General features: G+C 35.3%; 1 protein-coding gene across 2 annotated transcripts; it reads right to left on the bottom strand.

Annotated features, from left to right (window-relative positions):
• Positions 1 to 6784: 6784 nt before the first annotated feature.
• Positions 6785 to 15378, bottom strand: LOC147523360 (MYB-like transcription factor EOBII). 2 transcript variants are annotated; one of them, XM_086598279.1, is made up of 3 exons: positions 15107 to 15378; positions 14884 to 15013; positions 6785 to 7304 (listed from the first exon to the last, which is right to left on the bottom strand). In XM_086598279.1, exons 1-3 carry the CDS (start codon positions 15273 to 15275, stop codon positions 6995 to 6997), a joined length of 609 nt encoding a protein of 202 aa, XP_086454405.1. In that variant the 5' UTR covers positions 15276 to 15378; the 3' UTR covers positions 6785 to 6994. The 2 variants fall into 2 exon arrangements, with proteins under 2 accessions (XP_086454405.1, XP_086454408.1); XM_086598282.1 differs by having other exon boundaries at positions 15140 to 15368.
• Positions 15379 to 22616: the final 7238 nt, after the last annotated feature.

The following is a 22616-nucleotide window of genomic DNA, read 5'->3' as shown; positions in this document are numbered from 1 at the left end:
TATGAATATATCCGTTACTTATCAAGTTTTTCGTTAGTATATATCCCAATTTATTTTTTTGAGTCAGCTTTTAACATGTTTTACCGAGAAAAAAAGAAAATAAAACAAAACCCAAAACCCAAAAGCTTCTCTCAAACTCGAATCTGAAACCTAGGTTTAATGAGGCCAAACCATGTTTACCATCCTAATCTATCCCTCGAAGAAGAGGAAAGACTCGTCTTTTCTAAAGAACAGAGGTACACAGTAGCAGTCTCCAAAATAATAAAATATGGCAAGTTCAGGAACAGCAGATCCAGTAATTGAGAAAGAGGAAGAAACAACAACAACACTGGTGGTCAGATCACTCCTATTATCAAGCTCGAAGAAGTAGCTGTCACTACTAGTGAAGAACACGAAGACGTTCTTCTAGATCTGTAAGCCACTTTACCATCTCTCTCTCTCTCTCTCTCTCTCTCTCTCTCTCTCTCTCTCTCTCTACACCAGAATGGTCAATTCCTAACAGACCACTTTTTTCATTTCTAACGGATATATCTGTTACCAACTTTCTTATGAATATATCCGTTACTTATCAAGTTTTTCGTTAGTATATATCCCAATTTATTTTTTTGACTCAGCTTTTAACATGTTTTACCGAGAAAAAAAGAAAATAAAACAAAACCCAAAACCCAAAAGCTTCTCTCAAACTCGAATATGAAACCTAGGTTTAATGAGGCCAAACCATGTTTACCATCCTAATCTATCCCTCGAAGAAGAGGAAAGACTCGTCTTTTCTAAAGAACAGAGGTACACAGTAGCAATCTCCAAAATAATAAAATATGGCAAGTTCAGAAGAGCAGATGAGATCCGATGAATTGAGAAAGAGGAAGAAACAACAACAACTTGGTGGTCGATCACTCCTATTATCAAGCTCGAAGAAGTAGGCTGTCACTACTAGTGAAGAACCGTTCTTCTAAGACACCACCTCTCTCTCTCTCTCTCTCTCTCTCTCTCTCTCTCTCTCTCTCTCTCTCTCTCTCTCTCTCTCTCTCTCTCTCTCTCTCTCTCTCTCTCTCTCTCTCTCTCTCTCTCTCTCTCTCTCTCTCTCTCTCTCTCTCTCTCTCTCTCTCTCTCTCTCTCTCTCTCTCTCTCTCTCTCTCTATATATATCTATATATATATATATATATATATATATATATATATATATATATATATATATATATATATATATATATATATGTTGTTAATTGTCCATGTCTCTTGTTGTTAATTGTTTGTGCTGTAGTGGAAATAAAAAAGCCGATCTTTTTATAGCTCGATTGTCATATTGATATTTTGTATGAAAGCAAAACTTTATCGGTTCGATAAGGAAGGAAATCAATGGAAGAAAAGAGGTGTGGGAATTGTCAAGCTACTTAAGCACAAGGAAAGTGGGAAAGTTCGTTTGGTTATGCGTCAATCTAAGATGCTTAAGAAGTTTGGTTTGATTTTTTTTTATTTAACTTGATTGCAATATTATTTTGTTTATATGTAGCCCAGTGTTTGATGTTTTCTTTGTTTGGATTTGCAGTTATTCCATCTACCTCAATTCAAGAGCATGCTAGAAATGAGAAATCCTGTACAAGTAATACAATAGTTATTACAGAGAGGGGGAAACGAAGCTGAACAAAAGACCATGTGCTGGCAGCTCCTATAGATCCCACCTCCCACGGAAGAGCGACCTTCTGAAGAAGAAATTGCAAGGAAGGCAACTATAAAGGAAAAACGTGGTCAACGGCTGCGTGATATGGCAGCGTTAAAGAAGACTAATAGAATATCAGAGCTGGAAACCGAATTGGAAGGATTATAATTTCTTTTAAAGGAACTTAAAAATGTGAAAGAGAGTGAGGTACAAGCTTTCCTGTCTCGGACTGGCTATGTCTCCAAGCAGGAAATTGAGTCTGCTATTGTTCGGGTAACACAATCTCTACGCAGATCAAAGGGTGAGCCAATCGAGGTTGAGGAGAAGACAGAGTCTTCAGCGACTGAGAAGTATCCACTTATCAATATCTCCGATAATATGTTGTCACCAGAACAGGTGAACTACTTGAACAGATCTTTACTTGACTCTTAAATTATATTCAATCCTGCCATGGCAGCACACACACACAAATACGGTTTAGATACATGTTATTGATTATTTGGGGTCATGAGGATGTGTTTTTAAAGTTACTGCACTTAAAAAAAAATCCTTTGTTCATCTTGTTTCATTAACATAATGCTTGTATTTGTAGGTTATGTTGGAGATGACGAGGCAACTACTTCTACGATGGATTCAAATGGATGGTTAAAGACTAGTGACTTATGCTATATAAATTTTGATGCCTTCCTCTACATTGTTGATAGACTAAAGGAATTAATAAAATATAAGGCATACCAGGTACCATTTAACTGTTTAGATTGATCACATTAAGTTAGTATCTATTGATTTATCACATCATAACCAATATTGTGAGACAATTTACAGGTCCCTCCAGCTGAGTTGGAACATCTGCTTCAGTCCCACCCAGAAATTGCTGATGTTGCTCTAATCCCTTATGTGTTTGACAAATTTAACTTTGCTATACTTCTTTTTCTTGCATATGTTAAAATGTTAAACAACCTTGTAAGAAAATAACAGTTAACATGCACAGAAGACAAAATATACCTATAAGTAAATGAATTTGATGATCACACTACATTTTCCTTAACAGTGTACACGTGGAAACTAGCTCTGCAGAAAATCTGAAGATTTTGGACTATCAAACAATTTTGTGTTTTGTTTTTGTTGTCTTTTGATACAGATTAATAAATATGACATAGAAAACCTAATATTGAATAGAATTCTATTTTAGTCTGGTGGAGAATCTAATATCTTGTCACCTGTGGTCCCCTATTAATGGTTAACTTTATATGAATCATTTCACTCGATTTCTTTGATTTAAAAAGAAGCTTGGAACTCTAGTGTACTACAAGATCTAAATCAAACCTCATGGTCCTTTTCCAAATAAATTTGCCATTGTAAAATTTACTAATTACGAGTTGCAGTCGTGCGTTCGTGCTAATTGATTTTCCGTGTTGTTGACCTGAAGGCTGCTCATAATTTTCTGATTCACTCTTTTGCATCACTATGACAGGTACCCTGATGAAGAAGCAGGGCAGATTCCCATGGCATTTGTTGTGAGAAAACCTGGTAGCAATCTAAGTGCAGCTCAAGTCATGGAGTTCGTTGCAAAACAGGCATGCTTACTTAAGACGAAGAGATTCATTTTAAATGCTTATCGTGGTTTTCTTTTATCAGTTTATAGTGTATTAAAATCCCTGAATACCATGCATCATCATATGATAAATTATTTTGCTTCCTAGTGCTACGAACAAAACTCAATGCAGCTCCGACAAATTTAATTGTGTTTGCTAACTTTAGCTTGGGTTACATGGTTGGACATTGAAGTGAAAAATTGAGATATAGTTCTTACTAGCCAGATAATTGGTGAAAGGGAAAAGTGAAGGCAACTTTCGCAATTGGAAAACAGATGCACTATGTGGTTAGTGAAAACTCATTTAAAACTTACTACAACAAAAATTTGTCATACTCCTCAATTTTCTTAGTATGTTTTGTTGGATTAGGTAGGTTTGAAGTGCTTGCAAGCTAGGTTATATATATTTGGTTGGACTTTTGTGGGTTCAGTATCTATAGCCATGTATCTATAGTTTTGTTGTCCATAAGTTTCAGATTTGTATGATTGTGCATCAATGCCGAGGTAGATTTTTAGCTGATGGTAGTGTCCTTGTGCTAAGTTTTTGAACTTTTTCTATGTCCTTCATTGTCAATTCCATCAAATGCTAACCCGATTCCAATCGATGCAGATTAACCAAAGTGGTTCAGCAAGGAGCTAGACCTAACACAGGTATGTGAATCGTATTTTTTATGCATGAACGTTCATACATAGTATGTGAGTCTAATGAGACAAGTGGGCTTGCATGGCATAAGATACAATATACATATAGACTTTATACATTTCTTTGATACACTTTTTAGATTTTACGCACCTTACACTAAAAATATGTTAGAAATGTTCCGCCATGGTGTGGTACCTCTAATATTATAAAATTAATCAAGTTGAACTGAATAGCTTTAGATTTTCATATAATATGTAAGTTTTATTGTGCATTTTCTTTATCGATGAAGGGTTTCTTCGATTGTCACTTCTGCAATCCACTTCCATTACAAAACTACAAGAAGCTATTATCTACAAATCAAAGCTTTGTACTTGAGTTAGGAGATCGACCTGTTTTTTAGGTATACTTTGCATATTATATTTATTTCATGTAGGACTGTAGTTGCTACCCTATATACACACCGTTTCTATTTTGGTTTTTCTTTTTCTAGCTGATCGACTTATTTTTACTATATAGTGGTAGTGTCAATTGTAATAACTTTCTCTTTCTTTTGATACCATTTGCTAATTTTGCAGGTGTTGTGAAGCAAGCCTCGCATGTAGAAACATATAAGAGAAAAAGATGAAGTTTTGGATTCGACAGATTAGGTGTAATTGTAGTGAATTAGATCTGTATATGGTTGATTATATTTTGTCGGTAATTTTTTTTTTGTCAAGACTGCTTGATATTTATAATCAATGAAATACATGTGTTTTGTGACTTGAATGATTGAGTTGGTGCACTTTGTGTTTGGAGTGGCAGATCAGTCAGTTTAAATGAATGGAGTTCATTTTTTTTTTTATTATATGGTGTGCTAGTGCAAAGTTCAGCCAACAGTAGCCCAAAACAAAATGGGCTAAATAATATTATTTGACCCAGGGTTATTTTTTTTTATTTTAGTGGCTACAATTTACTAACGGATATTTTCGTTATAAACAATAGTTAGTAAATAGCACATCCATTACTAACGGATATATCCGTTAGAAATGACAAATTTAATCGGGTCATCAACAGTTAGTTATCTGTTACAAAAAAATTTAGTAACGGATATAACCGTTACTAAAATAATTTTAGTAACGGTTATATCCGATTCTTAATGTTAACTTTAAGTGAGTGGCGTGAGCTAACGGATATAACCGTTAGTAAAAATATAAGTAACGGATATAATCGTTAGTAAATGCCTTTTCTGGTGTAGTGATATCTCCCTTAGCTTGCTTGAATTTACATATCTATTGTTTTCGTGGTGTCAATCTATTGGTTTGATAATGCATAAATGTACTCATGTCTATGCATGCATAATTGGCAAAGATGTGTGATTCCATTGATGCACAAATTATTTTTATTTTCTTGGAAAGATAATAAATGGTACACATTTTTTTAAAAGTCAGTAGGTCCAATGTTTATGATTCTCGAAAACAACGTAGGGTTAAATATTGATGATTTTGAAATTAATCGATCAAAATATGATATGGTCGAAATATTGTCAATTTCGGTAAAATTCTGAAATCACTATGAGTAGGTCACGTCTTGTTGGACTCGTGTAATGCCTTTCAAATCCCAGCTTCCACATTAGGATTCTTCTATTATTAGGTTGTAGGCCACATGTAGAAGAAGTTATGGATGAAGAAAGAATAAAGAGAGCAACTTAACACTTTGGGAAAGCATCATAATAGATACTATGATTTCAATTATAATTATCCTGACAACAATGATAATGATGATGATAACGAAGTTTTACATGACCAAATCCTTGCCTTTTATGGAAATTTTCTAAGTAAAGAGGGTCAGAATGAAATGGGAAACATACTTAGTTACCAAGGACTCAGACCCTGATACTTACATGATCGCCTAAGCGCCTAATTACCACAAACTAACTTAAGGAATGATGTCATGTAAAGTGTCTTTTCAACCACATTCTAGCATTGAGTTTGTCTTGATGGCTGCATGAAAAGTTGAAAGTAGAATCTTACCTTAATACTTACTTGTCTTTTCAACTATATTTTTGCCTTCAAGTTTGTTTTGATTGGTGGTGAGTGGGAAACTTGTATAATTAGCTCTATGTTTGTAAACCGCCCCCATGCCATTATATGCATTATAAGTTTATAACAGATAATATTACAACAGATACGTAGGCATCGTATCCTAGAAGAAAACAATATTGACAGAGGCTAATGATAGTTCTTTTGAGTAAGTACTGTTTAACTATTTGTGGACCCCTACCAATTCAATAATTTTTTGGGGGAGGGATATGCAATGTTCCCGGGCCAAGAAGTAACCCATTCCGATGAAGCAATGGAATCCGTGGTTAGCATGCGTCCCAAAAGAAGTTTGGCCCGTGCTGGAGCAGGGCCGCAGTCATAGAGCAAATGAATTTTGAACTGCCGTTAATGTCACAATTAGGCATCATAAATCAAGGACCACAAACGGTTTAATTTGCAGAGCAGACAATATATTCTGACTATATATTGGATTTTTTCTTTGGTGGTCCTTTCATTGTAGGTAGACAAAACCAAATAGGGGCCGAACAATACTAAATGCCGCAAAATATCTGTTGAGATCTCAGAAATCGACCATTGAACTATCTAGTCTAGTTTCTAAATATCAAAGCAAGCATATCTAGGTTGTAATGTTTAACAGAGGCAACATACATCAATAGCTAAAATAGTTTACGTGTTTATAGCTAAGGTGAATCCTTGAGCTGAGAGCATAATAAATGTATGCTACATTGCTATCCTTTAAGGAATTACAATGAAAAGTAGCCAGATCTTTTCTGCGAACATATTGTGTACGTCAGTGCATGTCTTCACTCTTCAGTCTTTATAGTTTATGCACTTTGCTAGAGGGTAAAATTTATGTACCGAACTGTGTAAACATATATAACCACCAACTATTCCAACCAAGAAAAATAACAGTCAAATAGCATTTATACTCTATGGCATAGCACGACAGCAAGTTCACAGGAGAAGCTGCATTCGGAGAGCAACAAGGTCCGATACCTATAGACACGTATGCTTATATATATATTACTCAAGTGCAATAATACATATAGTACAGTTAAGCTATAATAACTTATTATCAGAATTAAGTAGCTGCATTGACCAAAAATCCTCCATGTTCCAGAAGTTTTCATTTGTTTCAGCAGGTGGGGCTGGAAGCGTAAAAGCTTCAAGATTTCCTGTATATGAGTAGTTTTCAGTTCCTTCTTCAAAGCCGCCAGATACGTGACTTGAACTTGCACTGTCATTTCTATCAGAACTCTGACCAGTGCAATTCTCAGGCTGCTTGATATGTTTTTGAATTTTGGTCCTCCAAAAATTCTTTATTTCATTATCTGTTCTACCTGGTAGATGCCTTGCAATTTTCGACCACCTATAGCCACATTAAAAGAGTTCAATCATCAAAAAGTAGGCCAATATTTCTCAATCTTTATGAAACAATTATGAAAAGTTAAATGATGAAGTAATTTTCAGTGGTCGTGTGTGTCTGTTAGTGGGCGTGCATATGCACTGGGGCCAATGGCTGCATATGAGATATAGTTCGTGGTGATCTCCAGGGGCGGCCCTGAGACTTTGGGGGCCCAAGCCGACTTCCAATTGTGTGTCCCTAATTAAAATATCAATCCTATCTGCTACCAAGTAGGTTCTCTTGTTTTAACAATATAGTTCTTACTAAGCTAATATATACACTAAATTTTATGGAGGATGGGGCCCTTATTTTGCACCAACTTCTGAGGCCCAACCACTCGCCTCAGGGCCGCTCCTGGTGACCTCCTGAAGTCAAAATTTTCAAGTTTTAGTGACCTCTTAGTTCCAATGATCATGCCTGGCCTTTAGGCCTTTATGATATAGAGATCGATCATCTACAACCCAACTGACAGAATCACATCCAGAAATTAACTATTTTTTATTTTACAATGTGGATACAATTTTAGCTGACAACCTGACTCCAAATATTAATACATGCTTGCACGTACACAACAGAAATGCATATATGTATGTATATGAGTATGTGTGAATCAGTGTGATTACCTTTGAAAAGGTATGCCTGTTTGGGGTATAATGACACCAATGTTCAATTTGCATGTTCTGCCTAAGCAAACCGTAATAGTATTTTGGATTTTTTAGGTTTTGGTCCTACTATTAGTTAGTTTATTAGGGTTTGGTCCAGACAAGCTTAAATATTAGTTTTTATTTCTACTTCCGGTACTTGACTGTCAGTCCACTCAGTTGATCGTCAATCTATATAAAAAAAACAACCAGCTTGACCACAGTCTTAACCTTTCTAGGACCAAGCGACCAACAATGCAACTCTATTCTCATGGAAAAAAGGTACCACGATGGGGTTTGTGTTATTTAGAAGCAAATTTGATGTTGGTTTCTACTTCGGTTTAGTTTTGCTACATACGTTGTTGGGTGTGTTGATTAGGTTGTAATTAGTCACACATTTTTGTAGCGAAGAAGCTATACTTGCATTAATAAAGTGGGCTCTCACCTTAATAGCATAAAGACTTTTTGGGCTTTAGTAGTGGCTAAGATTGGGAACAATATCGGGCTAGAGTGAAAGAACTGTAAGAGCACCATGTGTGGGCCCTAGATTTGGCTGATATGCATCGGTCAAGATTGGGATATTGAGTTTGGAACTCTTATATGATCACATCAAATAACATCATGGCCTTTTAAGGATAGGACCTTACACTGTCGGTCAAGTGGCCGATGACTATGTATATGATTGATCCGTTGGGGCTCAAGTGCTTAACAATAGGGCAGGGAATGGGTTGGGTTGATATATATCTAAATCCGAAAATATTATGAACATCGGGTTGGTTGGGTTATCAGGTCGAACCTGAATCGTTTTTTCATCCATCAAATTTAACATAAAAATCCCAAATATATGAAGAATCAATGTCCCAAATTATGTAGTAGAGGCTAGTCAGTTTGAACAAGCAAGATCTTTCATTAATTGGCATCCCAAAAAGAAAACCCAGAAACAAGAAAAAAAGATAAGAAAAACATAAAAAACATATATTGGAAGATAGAAATTAAATCTATTTAGAATAACATCAATATCAAATATATTCATTAATCGAAGAATATATTGAGGGCAATTTTTATATATATATTTTTTGCCACCATTAATTATATATGTCTTCAGCAGATCTAGTGCCATTAGCATAGAAGTGAGGAGAGTAATAAGGAATTAGATGTTCATACTCCCTATGTACTCAATAATTGGTATTAGAGCTCACAATTGAGCTCGATGACTAGTGGTCCATCTAAGATAATCGTAACCAGAGAGTCAATCATGCATGCGCGTGGTCCAGTGGAGATGAATTCTAATCCAAAGTTAAGCACAAAGTAGAGTTTTGGGTTTAGGCTATGAGGTTGTTGCACAAGTGGAGTTCAATGTGTCGCAAAGTCACAAAATATGTACCTTACAATTCGAAGTAAAGTTGTGAGGTCCTCGAAATGCATGAGTACCTAGCTGCTCTATCTATATATCCACGTATGTTGAACAATTGTGCAAAACAGTGTATGGTTTGGAGATTAAGAAATTTGATCCAATAAAGTGGAGAACAATCGTGCATGATGATGGATGATTTGGAGACTAATGTACTTGATCCAATAAGGTGAAGAATGTTAGGTTCATTATGGGCCACATATAAGTCCTACTAGGGGTGGGCAATGGGCCGGGTCGGGCTAGCCCGGCCCTAAACATTTAAAGCCTTTCAAATATTAGGACCGGGTCGGCCCGGCCCTAAAGTCAGCATAGGGCCGGGTCACAAGTCTAAACCTCAATCCCTTACCCTACCCTAAGCCCTCTTTAAAGGCTTTTAGGTAGAAGGCTTTAGGTAGGGCCTATATATTTTCTTTTTTTACTACATGGGGTTTTAAAACTCATTTATATTTACAAAATGTCTAATAATCTACAAACTCAAAGTCCAACCAATCTAAGTAATAATCCTCAGTATAAGTCCAAAATTTAAAATGCACATCCACAATCTAATGAATGGAAGTACATCGAGAGTTCGAATTTGTTTTTTCCTATCTTTAAACCTCACTAAAATTACATTTTAAATTGAAATACATAGACAAATAATTATATTATCATTTTAAAAGAAGAAGTAATAGATATAAAGAAGAAACATAATAGTTTTGGTTAAGGGTTATGGAAGTTGTTAAACTATTTGTAATATTATAAATTATTTCTATAATAGATTCAAACAAATATAATATTACATTTCTTCTAATTTAAAAGTGATTCAAGCTTTGTATATGGAAATGAAAATATTGGCTTTTGAACAAGTGATGGAGAAAGGTTTGAGATTACAAATGTCATTTTTTCGACAAAGGTTGTTTTTGGTTTCTATGTTACAAATGTCCGCATTCGTATTTTCTTTTAATGGTGTGGAAGGAAATCTTTAGTTTTAGACTTGGCTTGGATGTGAATAAAAATATAATTTATAAGAAATAAGTGAGAAAAGAAATTGAGAATAATAAGTTATGGACTCGACTTGATGATCAAAGGAATAAAGTCTTATTTTTTATTAAATTTAGTCTTTCATTTGTTTCTTCAGGTACATTAAGTTGACAAGTTTTATTATATATAAGACAAGTTATTGGAAGTACCCTTGGGTGTAAGTGATAAATTACAAAGGACAATGTTATTTTAATTGAAAATATTTAACAAAGAGTTGGACAATTATGGTATGTGTATTTATAGTGAAAATGTGAAACAGGGGCGGTTAGGGCTTGGTTAGGGAATTCCAAGCTAATGAAATTTGAATTAGGGTCGGGCCTATGTTTTAGAATCTTAGCCCTAGCCATACTAGAAGGCATTAGGGGCCGGCCTCGGCCCGACCTAAACTCTGTGAGGACTTTAGTTGTGAGGGCTTTATAGGGCTTAGGGGTCGGGTCGGTCAGGGCCGGGTTAGGGTCGTTAGGGCCAAATTCCCACCCCTAAGTCCTACCTCAAATATGGTGGAGTCTAAGATTGGATGAACTAGTGTAATTCTTACCTAAGCTAGGACAGAAGCCTTTCTAGTATGAAATCTAACACCCCTACACAATGAGTGGTCAAGTGCGGATAATATCACAACTTTGGAAGCAGGGCCGGTTCTACCCTATAGCAAAATAAGCAGCCGCTTAGGGCCCACAGTCCAAGGGGCCCAATATATCCTAGGCCATCTACAATCCTAAGTTTATTATTGTTTTATTTATAGTGAAAAAAAAGGTCACTATTTGTTTTTCATTTATTTTAATCGGTTAGATAAACGGTTTTACATTGGAAAATTGGAAATTAGAAAGTCGTATTAAACCCTTTCGTTTCTTAGCATTTTCGTCTTCTCCAATAAATAAACAGGCACCCCTTCATAACTAATTAATTAAACTTCTTCAACACCCTATGACAATTATCAAATTGAAACCAACACTTCAATATTATTTATATCATTCTTTTGCCTTATTTGATTTTTCTATATTGTTTAATTTAGTGTAGAATCTCTTTCTCTCTCTTGTGTAATTCTTTGTTAAATAAATCTATTGAAAATTTAAGTTTGTGACATTGTTGTTTGACCATGATCTGCTACGATGTTATAGGTGTAGGATATTTTTTTATTCTTCCACTTTTCCTCATGTATTTATGGTGTTTTATCTTAGATCTCTCTGTATGTGAGGATCTCCCTCACAACACTCCTATGTTTCTACTTCACTTTGTATTTCTGTTTTTTTTTATCAATAAAATTCAATTAAAAAAAATTTGTGGAGAGACTATTCAAGAAAGAATAAAGAAAATGTTATGATCAATTTTGACAATAATTGTTATCTTCTAAATTTTTTGTTATAAAAAAAAAAATGTTTGTGGGGGGGAGACTATTCAAGAAAAAAAAAAATGTTAGGATCACTTTTTACAATGATTGTTATTTTCTAAATTTTTTGTTATAAAAAAAAATGTTTGTGGGGGAGACTATTCAAGAAAGAAAAAAGAAAATGTTATGATCAATTTTTACAATAATTGTTATCTTCTAAATTTTTTGTTATAAAAAAAAATGTTTGTGGGGGCGACTATTCAAGAAAGAAAAAAGAAAATATTTGGATCAATTTTTACAATAATTGTTATCTTCTAAATTTTTTGTTAAATAAACTAAGCTTTTGCATTCATATGAAATAACGTAAACAAATCATATCGATCTATAAGATGTAACAATTTTATTGGGACTTTGCTTAGGGCCCCTGATTCCCTTGAGCCGCCCCTGTTTGGAAGATATATAAGAGGAAGCTGGTTTGTAGTTCGAAGAAGTTTGTGCCAAAATATGCGACACATCCAAAACCCAATTAATATACTAGACATAATATATGAGTATTATATTGCATTTGTTAGTATGGACAAAGACATTTACATAGTGTGCATGGATCGGAGATACTTAAAGTGGAAGTGGAGAGAATAAATTATAGAAGATCTCCATTAATATGAGTTGATCATGTCAAATTATGGTGACCCAATAGTTTGCATGAACTAATGGTGCCTAACATTTTGAAGATTTTCATTCGCCAATATTTGTTATGTTTCACATTTGTTTGGAATTGTTCATGACTCATGTCGTGATTGACCGCACCTTACTTAGATTAGCACTAACCTTTTCTTAATAACACCTATAAATCTATGCACTACTTATGTGAAGGTGGTTACGCGATGACAGTATCCACAGCGAAATGGATATATGTCTCCACATAGTGGTTATTAAGTAGAACTAGCTAGCTTAGTCATATTTCCAAGATCTCTACAAAGTAAGCACATGTAGATATCAATATTCTAGAATGGTCTAGATTACGACATTATAGACTATTGGAGATTATAATCATAACATAGATTATGGCCAAAGGACAAAGCCCAATAATAATTTCGCCATAAGTCTACCTTGATTTTTAATTTCGCCATAAGTTTCAAATTGGACTAACTTCATCATTTTTTACTTATAATAGCTGCTCAAGGACACATTTTCAATTTTAATTTCATGATAAGTCCTATGTAAATTTAAATTTGCATATGAAAATATAAATTTATATATGAAAATATAAATTTACATAGTTTTCTTTTCATATGAAATTTAAATTATCATATGCAAAATATTTGGAGTGGACTTGGGGCGAAAATATTTGGAAAAATTGGGCTCTCAATCCCAATTACTTGTAATCATAATCATGATCTTGTTATTCTAGTTTCCTTATTATCCAATTCTCCAATACTCCTTTCTCCACTTTTTCTTTCATTATACACGAAACATGAACGTTGTTAGTCAGAAGAAACATCAAACACAAATTAAATTAAAATCCTAGTTTTGTTGTCATTCAACAATGTTCATTATGGCTAGCTTGCACAATTGATAAGCATGAAAAAGATATGCGTGGTAGATTCTTGGAAAATGATTTGATCCAGTTATGGTTTGGATCGTTAAATTATAAGTTAACTGAAAACCAAATTGAAAGAGAATAAAACAAGAACCAATGTTTGGCGGTGAAGCCGGCGACAATGACCGAACTTCAAAACTAGTGAAACAAGTTAAAATCCTAAATTCTACCGTTGACAAGTTGGTGCAAGGATTGTCTACAAAAGAGTTAATGCCCATCCAACTATAACCTCAAAGAAACATCAAAGTTAAAACCATGGGACATTGATTTTGAAAATGGAGCTAGATTAATGGGTTAATGTGTTAAACTTAATGTTAGTGTTTGAACCATACTTGTTAGTGTTTATCTTAAAGTGTTTAATCTTAATGTGTCGAGCATGGAATTGTTTTTTCTATTTTTATTATTAGTGTTTATATTTATTACTTAATTTTTGTGTGTGTCAGTGTGTGGAGTTTGGGGTGGGGGAGGGGGTTAGTAATATTCATTTCTTCTTTTCCTAGCCTGAAGATTCTTATTGTTTTTGTTTCTTTTAAAAAAATAAAAATAAAAATAAATCGGGCGAGTATGGGTTGGCCCGTGCATTAAACGTTCAAAGTCATGCCTTTTGTCTCGACCCTGGAAAACCCAAGTCACCTTTATTAATGTTTGCCTCCACTTTTATCTCTAACCAAAAGACATGTGACCAATTGAAAATTTTAGCCAAATTTCCATTTAAGGTAACAATTTTTTGAGCTTATGTCCATGCCTCTCCTTGTCAATGTGACTTATGGAACCGCTTAAAACAAGAATGCTGGCCTTCTTCATTACTCAAAACAGCTCATTTTGAAACTCCTTTTGTGGACCTAATGGTTGTGTACGTGTTTACGCTTTGTTTATTTTTTTTTTCTCTGTCATTTAATTTCTCATTTATTTCTGATTATTGTAAATTTTGGTTATCCTGATTATTGCCTTTTTGAAATTCTATGATGTTACAAATAATCATATTCCTGTAAAAACTTTCCTTCTTTTTCTTTTCATGGCAAGAAAGAATAAATTGACCTTCAAAAAATATGAGCATGACTGCATGAGCATGGCCATGTTGGTCAACAGCTTCTAAATTCTCCTAGCTTCATGGGATGAGATGATCAAATATGTATTTATTCCCACACAAATCTTTGGACCAGGAGAAAGCTTGTTATGGAAAACAGCTTTGGACAGTGAAAGATAGAGAGAATAGAAGAAAACAAAGAGATCACCGAAAAACAAAAGAAGTGCACTTTCACTTATAGGAAACGTGGATAAAAAGGGGTACTTCTATGCGAAGGCATTCAACTGTTGAGCGAAACAAGTGCAAAAATGGTGCACTTCTTCCTTCCAGCTGTGACCAGAAACACTATAAAACTAAACGTGTGGGGCTTCTTTGTCTCAAACAAACATGAAAATATTAGAAGTGATCGATCTAGTGAACATAATCGTATGTAACAAAAAGATGGATCGAGAATTTGAATAAAAAAAACTATATATATATTCCAAAAAAGAAAAATTGAATCAGAATGAAGTCTCACCTGTTTCCCCACCTAGCATGAAGTTCCATGATCAAGAGTTGTTCTTCAGGTGTAATATTACCCCTTCTTACATCAGGTCTCAAGTAGTTCAGCCACCGAAGACGACAACTCTTTCCGGTGCGTTTAAGACCTGTTAAAACATATACAAAAGATAAGAAAACTGGAAATTTTGATTACCAATATGATAGTTTGGTACAATAACAAAAAGGAAAAAATATTCAACCATGCACATTAATATGGTATAGACATGCAATACCAGCAGATCGAGCTAAGGAATTCCATACACCTTCACCATGATTTGCGATATAGTTGATCAAAATCAAGTCTTCTTCCATAGTCCATGGACCTTTTCTCACTTCAGCTTCTTCAGAACTACTTGGTTTTTTATCCATTTTTGAGGGACAGAGAGGAAGTTAAAAAGAGAACATGTGTGGGCGAATTGAAGGAAAGGTTGGTAAGGCGTTTTATAGAGAAGTTCTAAAATAGTGTACCATTTCATTTCACAATTTTTCTCAAGTAACATAGAATTCCATTGCCTAATTAACTTTCGTACTATTTGTATATGTATATGTATATGTATGTTTCGTACTGCATGTTGCTCATATACGTGCACAAATGATGTGTACGCACGATCGTTTTGGTTACATACATATATTTAAGGGCTTAATTTTATTTATGTCTAAATAGACTCAAAATTAGAAAATATGTGAAGCTAGCAAATATCTATGCTTGTTGAATGAAAAATGAAGAATAACGCTATTATTATAACATAGAAGATGAAAGTATAAAAGCCTTGGTTACTTAGGAATTAGGAATGCTATGTCATCATGCACTTTGTCACTAGCAATAGAAATCGAGCATGCCTGCATACTTTGGTAGTTTCCATAGGGATTGGGTTTCAATATGTATATCGAAGTTGGACAGGCCCAACCGCCCAAGGCATAATTTCGTAATTCAAGTGCTACAGCAAGAGCATCTACTCCATTGAGTTGACAATATAATACAATCCATTCGCCAATTTTTTTTCACTCGTGAATCCTCCCTACCCATACCCATACCCATACCCATACCATCCCTTCCCCACGTTTATATGAAGCTTAGAAGTTGGAAACTTCCCTTATTATTCATAAATAGTTGGATATGAGGGAAGAGGTGAGAATGCTAGCTTCCTTGATCGAGAAAGTCAGCACGTACAGTTTGGAAAGAGCACTTTGGAGTTTAGTAGTTAAAACACTTTTAATTATCCATAAAAGTACACTAATAGATTTCATGATGTTGATGGCTCAAATTGGTTTAGATCATCCATAAAGGAAGGCTAATATGCCAGTGTACCTTAGATGCTAATGGTTTCAAATCAATATATATATATATATATATATAGGATCCTGTCTAATAAATCAAACTAGGTACATTTTTTTGTCTTTATAGCAATTGAAGGAGACACTGAATCTGTGGTTTATTAATGTTGGTGATTATTCAGTCCAATTATTCATCACGAGTAAATGAATAACAGGGAGTTTTTAATTGTTACTTTGTTAGTACTACTCCTTCCTAAAGAATCAACAATAACAAGTTTTTCAGTGGAAAGATTAGTGAAATGAAAAATGATTTGAAGTTTGTTCCCATGCCATTAAGCAGCAGGGGAAAGTTCTCCTAACATTTAGCTATATTCTATCCCACAAATGAAGGTCATGTGCTATGTAAGTTTTTCTTAGGCGCGCTGGCCGCCATGGTCAATCCTTGAGGTATAATGAGCAGAGGGAGTTGGGCGCTTGTACTCTAGTCTTCTGTACAGTGTATATATATACAATGTACAATCCTTTTTGTTTACGTTATATTTCTTAATAAAACATATATGCTCACCTTTCATGCAAAAAACATGTACAATTAATCCTTTTTACGGAAATAAATTTTGATCCTCAAGAAGGCATGGATTTCAATTCCATTACCGGTCTCGTCTATGCATCACATCTATGTCTACTTTTATGATATATCCATCCCCACATAGACTTCTGGACTTGTTCTTCCTTATTATACATATATTATCTTGGGGAAATTCCCACACTAAGAACATTTTCATATATACATCTCGCTTTTACAAATGTTCTTATATAATGAACTGAGGAATGATTTTTTAGTGGTATGATCTCTCGTCATGGAGAACAACCCAACAGAAATGTCCAACTTGGTTAAAACTTAAAAGCTGAGGGAAAAGAAACGGCTCAGAGTTTATCGGTATTTGAGCAATTCTTAAGTAAGCTCATTTGTGTGAAGACTGAGGATTGATCTCCATTGGCAAAGATAAACAAAAATATGTCCATATATCCAGAGGGGTAGAATGGTCATGGACAAATGCCTCTGAAAAACCAAGCTTTCACCATCCTACTATTTTGTTCTCTGGTTACTTAATTACGATTTTCGAATGAAAATTTTAACTATAAAAAAAAACAATATAAAAATTAAGTGATCTGACACATGCAGTGCACGTGCACACCACTCCCACTGATGCAAAAATGTAGTAGTAGAATTGTGATCAGCCAGCCACGAACAATAGCTTTATTTCATTGGATATGTGATGAGCTTTAATAATATCAATCACTTTTTTGTGCCTAACAAAGTCATCAACCATGGTTGGCTACTATTAATAGAGACTGCCCTGATTTAATTGGCCTACCTAAAATCTGGCTATATTGTTACAGTCAATCGAAAGTTGTATGGTAGCATTACTATTCTTAGTTAGCTTAATATGTGGTTTAAATGAGCTGACATAGGTTGTCTCAAAGGTTTTTGAAGTTCATTATTGATTAGTGGGTTTTATACCAATTCTTTTCAATAATTCCATATTTCTAAACTTGGTGGTGGTTGCAAAGACACACAGAAAGTTTTAAATTCCTTAGCGTTGACATAATCACTATGGTCCGGCCATCCCATAGAACCCTGATGTATACGAAGTTCTATCCCAACATTTGCTCTCCACCTATACATTCAGAAAGACATAACTGCTAATGTAGTACGTGCTTTGAGTTTTCACACACAGACACCGCCAATTGATACAGTTTCTGGACACCGAAAGTCCAATATAATTTCGATTCATGCATAGAATTATACTTGGCAACCAGCGCACTCAGTCTTTCCAAACCCATTTGTCATCTAAATGCAGTTTGCACCAGGCCCAAATCTAAATGAAATAGCACTGACCAAAAAGAACAGTATATATCTCACAATTTTGGGATGATAGAAGTCATAGAACCATGGACTGTGCTCAACATGCTTTGTTGTTATGTCTTGATTGACAAGTACGTATTGCGATCTAAAGTATTCGTGATAAAGAAGTGAATCTTAACCATGTAATCACATAGCTAATTGAAGGAGTTAGGCATAGTCCATCAAACGAGCTTTGAGCAAGACAACCATAAATAGGAATAAAGTAGTCCTCCTTAGATATAGGGAACTGAATTTTCCACGCACACTTTTAACACATCCACGGGTTTGAAAGGTAGAAGTACTAAAATACCCTCACTTAAATAAGCAAAAGGTTAGAAATCCAAATTCCAGTTTTCTTTTCTCTCCAACTCTTTTCTCTCCAACAAGGGTCAAGGCAACAATGACGAAGTCTAGCAAATCTATTTTGTTTCATCATCAATTTTTTTGAAAACGTTTATGAAATAAAAAATACATATTGATTTGGTTTAAGGTTCTTTAAATCAGCAAACATCCTAGCTTAATCATTTTAAATATGGTTTTGAAACAAAGATGCACTGTGACTTTGTATTACAATTAGCTATTGTTCTTATACCCGATGACTTTGGTAATATATGGTATCTATAAGAAACCCCATTTAGCTATGGGTCTAGATTTCGTATTGGTATGCTTTTGAGATTTGGAAATAGTTGAGTGAATTATATATATTCACAAATGGTGTTCAATGCACGGATTTGTTTGAATGAATTACAATACATGACTTCCAATTCGAGTGAATATGGAGAACTTTTCGATATGTTGAATACTTGAATATTTGAGGTGTAAAATTTTAACTCCTCATGTTAGTTTATCGCATACCCATTCCACAAGTATAAACAATTTTGTTGAAGAAGAGAGCCAATGGCGAGAGGAAGGAGTACCTGCTATATTACTGTTGGGGAGAAAAAGAGAGGTGCCAAAGATAGGAAAATTGGAAATCTTAAATGGGGAATGGATGACGGTACTTCTAACTCTTTGCTTATTTAAGTGTGAGGTAGTTTAATCCTTTTACTTTTCAAAAGGTGGAGGTGTTTGTGTGCGTGGAAAATTCAGTTCCCGTTATAGCTATACCTTTTTGTCTCTATTTTTTTAGCTTTCACAATATTATAGTTATACCCTCTTGGCTTTATTTTTTGAGCCTTCACAGACTCTCCAATATTTACAAAACACTTGGGCTAATTCCAAAAAAATAGGAGATTTTTAAGGAAAAATCAGACAAATAAGGAATTGACACTAATGAAAATAAGACAAATAAGGAATTGACAGCTTTTTTATTGGACGTTTCTTATCTTTTTCTTGGATCAATTTAGCTTATGGGTTTGTGACTTATTGTTTGGTCTTGGTGTGGAATGGAATGACCAAAAAGACATTGATAGAGCAACGAAATTCAGCACATGTCCATGAACGCTACAATTTGGGATGTATAAGCAATTTGTATTTTGCGTTGGATTTATCTTATAGTTTTTATAGGCTCATCTTGGGTTCCAGCTAGATGTATAGATGAGTTGCTATTGAGTTGACTTCAAATCCAACCCATCACACGAAAGTTTTAACCATCCACCTGAATTTCATCTCAACTTTAGATGTAATTTGAGCAAAAAGCCAAAATAAAGCTCGATTTCATCCAACATATATAGTATGAAGCGCATGAATATAACACTTAAACACAGGTTGGTAACTTGATATAGATTGAGAGAAATCAATAACAAAATCTGTCAGCCCAAAACAACCAAGTGATAAAGCCTATGTAAACTATGCAAGCTTTGAGGGGCTTTGACCACTTGGTGGATGGTTGATTGGCTTAAGGCTTTCATACGACCATTGACTTTTTTCGGTTTCGCATTGGTTGATTGCTTTTATGAACCAAATTGTTTGTCTTGGACCATTGACATCTTTCATTTTTGGATTGCTTTCTTTTCTCTTCGTGGCCTGATACCAGCTTTAGCACTAGAAATTGGTATTCTCCTTTTATAGAAGGTATCACAAGTACACATAATTTGGTTCTAAACTTCAGTTAATAGTGAAAATGCTTCATGTTCGTCGCCTTTACTGCTGGTCATGACTTTACGTTTGATGGGATCTGCTTGCTATGGGTTGAACATGTTTAATGATAGTTTAGGATATCTAAAAAGGCTAACAATATATTGTCAAAAGTTAGAATCAGGACCCGCCCTTGACTTGCTTCAACATGAGCTAGCAACTTACATGAATACCACGACTTTAGTTCTTGCAAGTAGCGAGCTTAATTAGTGTGGCTAATAGGAAATTAGCCGAAACTTATATTGCAGTGTTGAATCATAAAGCAAGAGGCTTTGCCACATTGATTGAAGGCATTGGAAATAAATAAAGCTCAATTAAGAGATGATGATTCAGCTGAGGTTGCCCATATTAGGCGTTTTATTAAAGTTGTATATGCAAGATTAGGGGAGTACGAGAAAGCTTTGGAGCAGAATCAACTGTCTCATAAGGTATTTAAGAATCCAGGATAAGGTGCTAATGTGCATTGGAAGTTGATGTTGTTAAGCTGAATTTCGCGTTGGGGAGGCTTTATGACACCATTAGTATAGTTCTTATAGGGGGAATTCCGAGTATCCCTTGATCTTCCTCTATGCCTTGTAATCTTGAAGCGTCTAATGAATAGAGAAGGGATGAGATGATGGAAACTTCAGGGTTGAACCGTCTGATGGCTGCCTACGTATCTCCTTTGTTCTTAAGGAGAATCAAACCCTATTTTTGGTAGTTCCTAAGAGCGAATCCCTATAGTTTATATAAGAAGGGCTATGAGAGTCCTAGGGTTAGGGCTGTCCTCACCGCTTGTGAGTTCCCTCCCATCTTTGGACTCTGCCTTCCTATTAAGATTCCTCTTCTTATGGAAGTTTGAATCTAGACCATATCTTATGAGATGTAAGTTTCCTTGTTGATCATAATGTCCCATCGTGTATGGGAAGATTATATCTAAAAGGTAACTCTTAAGATATGTCATCATGATTCCTTCCTTATCATCAAAGATCGCCATTTTCAGTTTCCTTCTGTTCAAGAACTGTCTATATCAGTTCCTAACGAATGGGGTAACTATTATGTTTGAAGGCGGTCACTCATGTGCCTGACACATCTCCACTAAATACTCGTGCTAAGCACGAAATCACTTATTCACATAACTGATCCGATGGTCCTCGTCTCATTCTGGACATCTATAGTCCCCATACACGTGTCATCTATTCAGTGACGAGAAGTCCCCTTACAGATGCCCCCTTTCGTGACATCTAACACGTGGCCACTTGAAGCGACATTGCTTTTGGCACGAGAATCTTTTTCCAAAACTGTTACTGAAACTGCTGACGTATCCAACTAATTAAGGCTCTGAAAAGACAGCTCAAACAGACACGCCGTTTCCCAAAAAAAGGTAATAATGGCAGTTCCATCCCTAAAAGACACACCGCTTGGGCTCATCCTAACCATCCATCTTATCTGTATAGAAAGGATTTGGTGAGAGAACTCTCATTATCTCTTCTACTACCTTTTTCTACATACTGAACCTTTTGATCTCCCGTTAGGGTTTAACCAAAACTTGAAACTTTTTCTCTTTTTCGATCATGAATCCCAACTGGTCACTTGTAAACTTCGGAGATCTTTCCTCCCTAGAACTGATCAGCGAGAAATTTCATATCCCTGAAGATATCGGCTTGGAGGGGGGGAGGTTATCTGATGAGTTGGCCTACAAGGAGGTGGCGCTCATCACCATTGGTCAGCTTAGGGCCGGACTCACTCTTCCCCTCCACCCATTGCTAAGAGAGTGTCTGATTCACTTCAATCTTGCTTTTTGGTCGCAAAGACCCTCGTTTTTCTGTAATTGTCATGTATTCTGCCCTTCTTGCAAAGAGACATGGATTTGCTCTAAACCGTTGGGTGTTTGGTTACTTTTATGAGGTCCAGCGTATTCGAGACCAATCATACTATTATCTCATGACCAGAGACAAGAACTCTCCGATCGTATTTTTTGAGGGGAAGTAGAGTGACGAAGGCTGGGCTGATCACCACCTTCATGTGTTGGGTGATGCGTGGGACGTTCGCCCATCTGATGCTGATGGTGAGCCAATAGGAATTCCTGTTCCCAGAAAACACACCCATGCTCCAACCAGTAAGTCTTCCTACTCAAGTACTTTATAACTTGATATAAGAGTCTTTCGCCTGAATTTCTTTGCTATTATTCTTTAGATGACTCTTCCCCCTGGAATCAACTAACTGCAACTGATGTTGTTACAGTGGACATTATCAAGAAGATCCCTAAGGAATAGAGGATACCTTGGGTGATAGTTCCTGACCCTACTCGTCTTTTTGAATATTTTAACATGCCTACTGAAGAATTACTGCAATTTGTCCCTGGCTTTTCTCCTTTTGGGATAAATACTGTGAATTCTGGGCGCACAACACTTCCTCCTCCTGTGGATCAGGATGATGAACTTCTTTCTCTTCCAGTTCAGGATGAATCCTCT

The sequence above is a fragment of the Coptis chinensis genome, chromosome 1 (assembly GCF_015680905.1).
Source record: "Coptis chinensis isolate HL-2020 chromosome 1, ASM1568090v1, whole genome shotgun sequence".
NCBI lineage: Eukaryota > Viridiplantae > Streptophyta > Magnoliopsida > Ranunculales > Ranunculaceae > Coptis > Coptis chinensis.
This window is presented reverse-complemented; position numbering and strand designations above follow the sequence as displayed.